This window comes from Ostrinia nubilalis, chromosome 24, assembly GCF_963855985.1.
Source record: "Ostrinia nubilalis chromosome 24, ilOstNubi1.1, whole genome shotgun sequence".
Taxonomy (NCBI): domain Eukaryota; kingdom Metazoa; phylum Arthropoda; class Insecta; order Lepidoptera; family Crambidae; genus Ostrinia; species Ostrinia nubilalis.
The window spans coordinates 2,922,848-2,934,110 of record NC_087111.1 but is presented as its reverse complement, the minus strand read 5'-3'; the positions used below and the strand labels follow the sequence as shown (position 1 = coordinate 2,934,110).

General features: G+C 33.5%; 1 protein-coding gene across 4 annotated transcripts in view; it reads right to left on the bottom strand.

Annotated features, from left to right (window-relative positions):
* Positions 1-6,450: 6,450 nt before the first annotated feature.
* LOC135083716 (casein kinase I-like) overlaps positions 6,451-11,263 on the bottom strand; it is a 34,742-nt gene continuing 29,929 nt past the window's right edge. For 3 of the 4 annotated variants that reach the window (XM_063978435.1, XM_063978436.1, XM_063978434.1), the window contains exons 9-10: positions 10,921-10,986; positions 6,451-7,822 (exon numbers count right to left, since the gene is read on the bottom strand). In XM_063978435.1, the coding sequence (XP_063834505.1) occupies positions 7,820-7,822; positions 10,921-10,986 (69 nt within the window). In that variant the 3' untranslated portion in view covers positions 6,451-7,819. The remainder of the gene's footprint in view (positions 7,823-10,920; positions 10,987-11,263) is intronic. The other variant, XM_063978437.1, reaches the window with a different exon arrangement.

Below are 11,263 nucleotides of genomic sequence, written 5' to 3'. Positions count from 1 at the left end.
TAAAATCAATTAATATCGGCCATGTGGTTTTTGCCGTGACAACAAACACGTGTGTTTTATTTTGAAAAGTATTTTTTCATTGTTTTCAAGTAACTTTTGACAATACATGTTCAGCTTGTAATTTTGTTAAATTTAATCACAGGGTGTTTCTAATATATTATTTAGAAGCGTAAATTAGTGTGGATTACAATTATTTGAAACATTTTTCGGTATTTATAAGCTATATTTTTTACCGATTTTTTAAAAGCACTATCACCTAGTCGGCTAAATTGTACCACATCAAGTTGTATGGAACTTTACCAAAGGATTTTGAATTTTTTTTTAGTAAATCATATTTTGAAGTTATAATAGCGTAGTTATGTTTGACTAACAATAAATAAAGCAAAAGACTGGCAAAGTAGATTAGGTACAAGTGTGCGTTACGATAATTGGAATTACAAAACTTGTACTCAAAATCGTGATAACGTGTAAAACAATATCGATTGTCTATGTTATTAACTACTGTTCCTTTTCGTTTCCTAATTTGTTAAGAATGTATTGTATAATATTTTGCCATAGTTTTTTTATAGGCTTGAAATTTATTGAAATCCAATTTAGTAACCCTGTGGTACAAATTATCGAACCGGTTGGCTAAATTGGACCGAAGCTCTGAACTCGTACTTTGTTGATTTGTGCTAAATATACAACGATCATGTTAATTAATACTTATGAAATAGTAAGTTGAATAATGTATCTTTTATTATATACCATGGACATTAGTAAAAACAAAAGAAAACTATGTGTAAAATGGGATTGAAAAAAACTGGTCCAAATTAGCGGACTCTCCCTTATCATGTGTTAACGGATTAACGATTAACGTTAACTTGCGTTAAATCTTGCGAAATGTAACGTTTTAACGTTTAACGAAGTTAATTTTTTTATTAACGGTTTAACGATTAACGAAGTTAACTATTTGATTAACGGTGCCCAGCTATGCAAATCAGATTTAATTATTCAGGAAACTAGGAAATCTGATTGGTTATTCAAAACACTTCTCCGTTTCACTCCACGTTGGTGAAAACCGGGCCTCTAAGTCCTTCGTCATACCAGCAATGTTAGCAAGTTGTGTTCCGGCAACTGCTGCTAATCTTACCTCCAACTGGAGATAAGATAGCCAGTTCCTTTCTGATTAAGGATTCCGGGTGAAGCTCGCTTCCACCTTCGGTCTGATCGTCACTTTTTATTAGGCCAAGAGCTTCCTCATTGTGGACAAAAAGAAACTAAGAACAATGGTCTCAAACGCGGCACTTATGTAGTTACATGAACATATTTATTTACAACTCGATCAAGCTAACTGCGCACCTCGCATACGATTGTCCCTCCCACTTACCCGCACACCCGCGTTCGCCCCGTGTCCGTACCATAGCGTCGATGTGACGTCACGGCCCCCAGGTGCGCAGTTAATTCGATAGGGTTTGCTCTTTATCAGTTAGTAACTAACGAGTTTCGGACTTGTCACGCATATTAAATGGCCCAGTTATTTGATTTTCAATTCGGATATACAGTATGAATGTCGGAATAGTGTGATTTATTTTAACGAATGAATTTAGAATCGAACTATTTTGTGAATTATTTTTAGTGACGTTCGTTTTCAATTTTCGTTCCTATTTTGTGTACATTCCACGTAATTTTGGGATATGATTCCGAAGTTCGAAATTTTTAAGGGAGCATTTTGAAATGATACACCTATAAACTGTAAATTATAATGTTTACAATTTATTTTCCTAGAGTCAACGAAATTAATTTTACTAGATAAATGAATATAGACGCCTATGTAATATGATATTAAATTAAATTGATTTGTTTGAGTAGAATTTAAATATATTTTACTTAGATGTTGTTTTAGTTTTAGGTGCTTTTAGTTAAATTAAGGGAATTTTATTTGATAAGGAAGATAGGTTTAACCATTCACACATTTTACAGCTTTAAAATTGTTAGCTTTTAATGTTTTCGGGTCTTAGTTAACGTATAAATATTTTGTGTGCTTTAGGAACAAAATGCTTAGCTAGATATATCATTTATGATAATTTTTATCGGCCTATTGGTATTCAACATCCTAAAACTATTGCTATAAAACAAAATGCGCTACTTTCTGTCCTAGACGAATAATATTTGTCGTTGTCTTATGACTAAGCAAGCATCGATGTTAGACACTGTAATATTTTACTAAGTGTACCTACTTTATAACAATAGTATATTTATCAGATGTAATGCTGACATATTTTAGTTTTGAGCTCAAGCTGTAGATGAGAAAATGTTACGTCGAAAACCGGCCAAAACAAAATACACTCGCGAGCAAAGGTATTGAATCACCCCATTTATTCCGAGCGATCGTAAGAACTTAGTTTCTAATAAAAGATAAATAAAAATACTACCATTTTAAAGGTAACATTGTAAACTTTCAATTAATGCCATAGGTACATAAGTCATTCAGTTCTTAAGATTACTCTGAAAACGGGTGAATCTAGTATACTTTTGCTCGTAAGTAGGTATAGTTATAATGTAACAAGTTCAACTCGTGATTTTTACTATAACATGTATTGTTATAACATCCGGTTCACAGTTATTAGAAAAGCTAGAATCGTCATATTTGAAAATAAGCAGTTACTAAACTAAGACAAATTAACTTTGTTTGAATATAGTCTGGGTATAGTGTTCCTGAAAAATATCGAATCTACAATAATATTCTTCAATGTAGATAATATCAACGCTGTAATGTCTTATAACTTAGAATGTGGTAAAAAATGTGCAATGTTATAGGTAGGTTTTTGGCGATCTCAATCTATGTTAATAAATCTATATATATAAAAGAAAGTCGTGTTAGTTACTCCACTTATAACTCAAGAACGGCTGAACCGATTTAGCTGAAAATTGTCAGGGAGGTAGTTTAGAGCCAGGAGAAGGACATAGGACACTTTTTATCCCGTTCGAAATAAAAAAAAGTCTGCTTATTTATTGCCATTAGGGCGGAACAAAGTTCGCTGGGTCAGCTAGTTATGTATAAAACTTGTATTTATCAGCTTTGGCATGCGAACATATCCTATTTGTTGGAAGAATTAGATTGCAGAAATCGGACTAAATTGAGAGCACAATAAGTAATTTTAGTTCTAAAATTTGACCCAGCAAATCGGACTAAATTGAGAGCACAATAAGTAATTTTAGTTACTAAAATTTGACCCAGCTGACTGAGTGGAACACCGTTTTTTTCTCGCACAAATGCTTGAAGTTTTATAAACACAGTTGACAGAAATTTAATGTGCTCTACACTGACTATTAATTATTCTTATGAATATTTCTATAGTTTTAAAGTAGTCTCACCAAATTGTGTACATAATGGTTCAATATTTCATTTGTTTATAGTTTATGCTAGACAGCACTAGCTTTAGATCTCTATTAATGTTCTCTATTCCCACCTAGTTTAATTGTTATTAATTTTTGTATCATTTTGGGCCTGCTTATTCCTAGGTTTGAACACAGGACATCGAGAAATTACGAATTAAAAGACATTAACATTTTAGACTCCCCGCACACAGCAGACTTTTTAGTCGGTCGATAGTTGGGCCCGGTTCTAATTTGTATGAAGAATCGGCCGATACCAATTCGGTGTAATGTGCGCACTTTCATAGATGTTCATAATGATTAACAGTAGGTATCGGTCAACTATCGGCCGAAAAAATGTCTGTAGTCTGCGGCTAGGCTTAAATAGATACTTTTCTATAAATTATATCCCTAAAGGACATTGGGAACTTTAATATGAGAAAATGCCCCACGGCGGACAAAGATGAAACGTATTTTATTTTAAAGCTTTATACTTGTAGGTATATTCACTTAAAGCGCTATGTTGTGATATATGGGAATTCTGAGATATGACGAGTCTAAGTTGAAAATATATTTGTCTAAAATGATTTGATATTTTTATATGTTATGTTGTTTGGCATTGCAGAGTAACCAATAAAAGTAAATAAAATAAAATAATATAAATAAATAAAAAATATAAATAAAATAATATAAATAAATAAAATATTATAAATACTTAAATTAATATTAGACAACATCTCAAATATTACTCCAACCCAAAATAAGTAGCTAAGGCATTTGTGTTATAGAAATCGGGAACGACGAACCACAACACACCCAAACCAGAGACAATGTGAAAAGATCGTTTTCTATATTGTCCCGGCCGGGAATCGAACCCGGGACCTCAGGATTGGCCCGGCACACCTTGAAAACCGGTGTGTGCGCCTCTCCGCCACCGAGGTCGTCAAAAATGTTACCTAAATGTAAAATAAAATAAAATATTAAAACTTCATTTTCTCAATATTCCCATATAAGAGAGAAAAAAAAATGCACGGAAATTCATTGGATATTAGTATGTATCATCTGTGATAGGTTTCGTTTGTGTCCGCTACTTTTCGAAAAATGGGGCAAAAAGTTCCCAATGTCATTTTTATGAATAATAGTGAGATATTGTAAAAAAAACATTATTTAGTTAGATAAAATACCAATGCTTATTCGTAGTTATTTTAACAGATCTTCCAAAAATATATTCATATAACAGCTATACAAAATTGACTGAAATATTTTAAGTTTTCCCAAAAATATACCTCGATATTTTAACTACTAAAACCTTCTTCCAATTCAATTATATTATTAAGTTTTGTATTTTCTGAGCCCATTCCAATTCTGTGATCTGTTTAGCTATTAATATTAAAATAGATTAAATTTCTTAATGTCATGTCTAATGTTAAGGGCATCAAGTAATTAAAATGTTATTTAAAAATGAAAATTCTTTATCTTACCGTTTGATAAATTACTTAGCGTTCATTAATAAGCTGTTTGTGTGATGCTGCCTGATAAAAAATAACCCCTTAGATAATAACCCTGGTCATATTATTATGTATAAAATCATACATGTACATGAATTACATTGCTATAGTTACATTTCAACTCAATAAACCTATGTGAAATCGGCATGTTCACAAATAATATTAAAATTCCATTATTATTATTATAAAATATTATAATAAAATTAAATCTTCAACAACAAAATGGAAATATGTAATGCATTGGTGTCGATTCCATTTAATCTTTTGAAAATTAAACCTAACTGCTCTGTGTTAGGTTTTTCGAAAAAATTTAATTTTATGGTATACGTTCTCGGATTCAGTGCAAATAAAAAAAAATATTTCGCTTTCTTTTTGTCATTGTCGCATGTTTATGTGACACAGTGAGAAAATACCTACTTTGTTAATTTATTCATATTGTTATGTTTATTCATTTGTTTTGTTCAAATCAAATGTATGTAGAATGTATGAGTCTTGCGTTGTTTATGACAATAATAGATGTTGTGTTGAATGTAGAACAACATCATTACTATTAGATATTAACCCCCCAGTATTTCTCAAGTAATCTTGTTTGGTGTTACACATTTTAATAAACATTATTCAAACTGTTGTTACACGTTAAAATTATAACTAATAAAAATAAATTGCATCAATTAATAATGTCAATTTGATGTTGAATTCAATTATTTATATTAAGAGTGTAGTTATAAGAATTCAAATTTTCACATACGTGAGCACAGTTTATGGTCATTTTAAACATAAAAATGTTTAAACGGATCCGGAAATAATACATAAGCTTCAGAATCTTTTTATTTTAAAATCAAAACAATGCTCTTCGTTTTTATATTAAAACCCATAAAATAATGGCAACACAGGATGTTAAAAAAAGATTGCACATAAATGAAACAAAACGTAATTACATGGCAACACCTACACATTAAAAATCCACTCATATAGTGTAAAATGGAACTATAGTTTTGTACTCTTAGTTAGTGGTGTATTTTGTACTAATGCTTCGTTTAGCGCATAGAACATTAGTCATTTGTACCTACTATGTAACCTCGTAGCGGTTTAGCCTGTTAATCTTTCTCATTATAAGGCCTTGTCCAGACGTGCGAATTCGTCGCGAATCCTACGCGCGTTGGCGAGATGTTAGCAGCCAATATTGCGTCCACAAGACACGCGCGAGCTGTAAATTCGCGCGTAAATCGCATCATACATACGCTCGTGTTCGCGCGAAGACATTCGCGGCGAATTCGCCCTCCTGGACAAGGCCTAACTTCGTGCATGAAAAATTGGTTTCAGTGTAAAGTTCGGGCGACTATGTAAAGATCATTTGTTAAATTTTATACTTGTTATTAGATATCCTCGAGTACCTATAATGTGTTATTCTACGCAGTATTATCGTGTAACTGTTGGCGCTCGATGTTTTACTTCATACGTTAGTGTTAGGCGTTCCTCGCGCGCCGCGCGACCAGTGAATATTGTTAATTACTGTAAGTTATACGACAATGATGTTGAATAAAGTGTAAAAATGTCCAAATTGTTTCATTGAATAAAACCACAGTTAATCGTTTATTATTATTTATTAATAATTAAAGGTGCATTACATCGAGTATGCTCTCTCAAGTGGAGACAAAACAACGGTTGTCTAATTTATTTAACGATTCGTGGAAAGAAATTATAATTAGTCACCTTAAATCGCATGTTTGTAGAAAAGAGGAATATTGAGATCCATATTATCACAATGAGATAAATACGATAGTCATTGTGTTGTCGTTACAATGTCGTTAAGTTTAAAGTCTATATATTTTGTCTCCATTTGATACATCCGCGCTCGCAATCATACAAGATCTCTGTTACATTATCTTAGAGTAGGGGCCCCGCGAGCCTGGTCTTTGAGTCGCCTACGGTCGTCTTCATATAAAAATATCACCTCGAGGTGAGCGGCTATCAACGGATTCTACGGTACACGCGTCGCGGGACCCCGCTTACAGACCGAACGAAATATTAGCGTGTTCTTAAAAAAATAACAGTTAAAATGAACACTGTCTCAATATTTACAATTATGTTTACTTTGTTTTAAAATACACGATACATAATATGTACCGACCTCCGTCGGGGAGCGGCGCTCGCGGCTATATCTTTTATGTACAATTTTATATTAATTACCTTATTTTATAACCGAATCGAAACCAAAATTAATACCTATAGCTATTGGGGACGCGCGCGGCGCTCTCCGCCGGAGCGGGAATCAGATTTACTTAACTAGATATTTTTTTAGATTTTTACATATTTTTTCTCTTTTTATTACAGAAAAACCTACTTACATTAGTAATCAGTAAATTTTTAATGAACGATATTAGCCAATATTGTTTTACACCGCGTCGAGTTCCTGACTAAAGTATTTCAGCCATTCGCGGCGTACATACACTATATTATATACAGTAATCGTTGAAATACTCAGGACATTACGATTAATCAATAAATTGAATGTAAACACTAGCTAATTAGGAAAACTAACATCAAACTAATTAATTATTGAGAGTAACATTAAACTACAAACCGAACATGTCACAGAGTTAAATATTTGTTACAATGGATTTATTTTCATAAAAATGCAATTCGAACGATAATGGACCCTAATTCATTCATTACAAAATGAACATTTAAAGTATAATACAATCAAATCAAAGTAAGATCGATTCACAACTCTAACAATAAAAGTTAGTCACCGTGTTTCGGCCGACACTTTCGTTCACTATCGACGATATAACTAAAAAAGGCCTCTGTAATAGAAAAAAAGCTAGTTCGCAGTCGACGCACTGACGCAGCTGGCCCCGGCACACACACACACACACACACACTCACACACGCCGCTATCGCGCTCGCTTCTTCGCCGGAGCACCGCTTGCTGCCGAACGTCGTATTCTCTTTCACTGGAAAGAGAAAAAGGAAAATTAGAACATGTACAAAAGGGTTAAGTCACTAAATCTACGATTATTTACTGGTCGGGGCTCGGAAACCGCTGAATAATTAAAGTAACGTTGACTGTTATTTAATCTTCAATGAGGGCTATCGTTTTAGCACTACTGAAAAGGTTCAGCCAAACCAACAGCGATGGCGACCAGACTTAAATGCATTGATCGCCATCGCTGCACGCCGGCTGATCGCGTGTGATCGCGTTGGTTTGGCTGAACATTAAGGTCACTGTCACTTGCTAGTGGCGAAGACAGTAGCGCCAACTGGTTAGCGTTGAAACGGTATAGACTAAGATTAAGAAGTAGTGAACGCCAGACCTACGCCATTTTATAAATGCTGAAAGTTTGTCAGCGTATGCCCCCAATATTACAGTCTGTAATTCAATAGACTGTAATTCTACTTACGTTATACCATAAAATCTGGTTTTTATGTATAATATTTGGGCAATGATTAGAAGTTGTTCCAACATCAGCCAGTCAGTTTTGACAGTTCCAACCCCTTGCCAGACAGTTTTTTTAGGATAGTTGTCAAAGCCACGATAACCCAAACTTCATGATTCCCCGACATTCTATCCTTTAATGGGAGCACACGCTGACAAACTTTCAGCTTTTATAAAATGACGTAGGTCTGGCGTTCACTAGCCCTTAGTTTATTATAAATCTAACGATAAAAATTCAACGTTTTCGAGCCCGCTACCGGTGACTGTGAATGTCTTCTCATTATTACGTTACGATGGATGAAACAACAACCAAGTACCACTGTGCGTGTATACGTATCGAAACCACTCCACAACTGTTAATATTGACAAATGCTACAAACACCACTATGAAAATACACTTACAACTTCAATACCGGTGATATTAACCGTACATGTACTAAAATTGCTGGGTTTGACTATTCATTTAATTAACTACAAATAAAGAAATTTATTTACCATATAACGCGCCGAGTATCGTGCGAGAATAAAATGAACATAATAACTATGTACTTGAAGGTTTTTATTTAATTTATACAAAATTCACATCGCCACATTATCACCTTATTGCAGCTTACCTCACAAAGTATCATTATTTTTAAGAGTTAACTACACTCATTTTTTAATTTATACAATTTTTTATTACACAGATATTAACAAATCACTATCCAAGTTGTTCCGATGTTTAAAAAATTGGCAATCTCATGCAAAATATCAAATAATATTTTGTATACAAAAATAAACTTGTACATCATTATCAATAAGATGCGTTTATACCCTTAATAAGTAGAAATTTACAGAATAAAATACACATCACTCACTCACACGTACACACACCAGTTACATACTACTATAAAAGTTCCACAAACGCTATAATTTATGGTAACACTACTATACACAGAGCGCGACATGTATTGCACTAATATCACCTATAAAATGGTGATAATTATCATGATACAGAAAAAATTAAAATATGAAAACAGAAATTATCGTCACGGAATTTGACCGCATTCAAGATCAGCGGAACAAAAATATTAAAAATAACTAAAACATAATTACGACTAATGGTAAAAGCGAAAGTAAATTACGCTAATTTGACTCAGTTAAGCATTCCAAGAAATCTGCTATACAAAGAATAAAATATCATAACATTACAAATGGTCAGAATCATGTTTCGACTTTTGTTTTTTAATATAATCCGCCAACGCTCTGTGTATAAAGTTAAAATACCAATATTTTATCAACTATATTATCCTGCATAACTAACCGATAGCGTGTCAATCGGTAAACAAATCATCAGAGATCATCTTTGCACAAAAATTTTAACATTCAAATGTAGGCTTACATAATGTAGGTGTACCTATTTGTGCAAGACAGTGCCTAGCCAGCCTGTTATTATGTCCTGCACAACTCTAGCCAGAGAAACGTATTACGCTAACTAAAATCCCCGTCGAAATGCACATCTACTTTTAGACATTTATCAACAGACACTGTCATATTAACATCCTTGTCTAGCTCAGTTTCTAACAATCAAGTGACAAGTTACTGTCACAACTTAGCCAAAACCTGCAGGATTTTGGGGAACAGAAATGATAAGTACCTTTATTGGTCATAGATTTTTAGTTACCCAAAAATCCGCTAGACTAACTAATCAGATCAAAAGCTTTTTCTAAAGAATGAATTAGTGACGTTTGAAGCAATTTTAAATCTACACTTCAATTTGTGGTCCGTTTTATGAAAACGAATCCCAACTATAAATCATAACGAAAGATCGATGTGTATAGAACGGGGATATTCTAGAAATAAATAATAACAATACTTGGGCCATTTTTACACATGGACAAATCGCACACAACATTATTGACACTTTTAACCCTCTATATCACCGAGTTTACTTTCAAAATCCACCACTATTCAAATAATCCATTCACCGTATTAGTGCAAATCAAATTATAACATTCAAATAAAATTGATGACTGACGTAACATAAGCAGATTGTTTTAGCACTATCACCGAGTTATATGAATCTTAAAAAACCAAAATCCGTGCAAATATGTCACGCACGATGAACAAATTAATAATGATGATGGCAAGATTTTTATTAGGTGATTTGTTACTCAAAAACTGTATTACAAAATAATTTTCGACTCGTGCATATGCGATCACACCATGATTGTGATTATAGGCTCAAGCTTTCATTTGACGCTTTTGATGTCTTCAGTACAGGACAAAATACATTTTTTATAAATAAGTAATTTATTAAACCTGGCAACACTGACCATGGGAATCCTCCAAAGATTGTTTCGTTAATATCTGAACTAGTTTCTTATAATTTATCTATGGTCGGGGCTTTCTTTGCCGCAACCATAGCCCTTAGTTTTCAAAACCAAGAGTTTTTTTTTTCGATTTCTTTAAACGAAAGTAACGCACAGAAAAATGGGCTAAACGACTTCAAGACTCCTAGATTTAGTAATAATGAAAGCTCCAGCATACAATCTCGCCTGCTTGGCGCATAGTGGGTTAGCGAGTGGTCGGTGGTGGTTAGGATATGGCGGTGTGCTTTTTCTTGAGTTGACTAACGGATTGGTGTCCTTTGACGGCCGGCTTGTTGGCCGCCGACTCGTTGGTCGCGTGCACCGACTTCACCTAAGACGGAGACTTGAGATGAGGACACAGTTTGAGTTCAGTTTCTTACTTATTTTTTTATTTTAGTCAATAATTTCAAGCATATGTAAACTAGAAATAACATAATGAGTTGATTTAGTTTTCTACACCTACATAGCTTATCAGAACGAAAACTTATTGGGTAAATATAATAACAAAATATACATAATAATATTATGTAGCATTAATAATGTAAAATCTTCGCACGCGTTGGACTTAACAGGCGTTGTCGAATGGTATGGAATCCAGAAAATTCGTT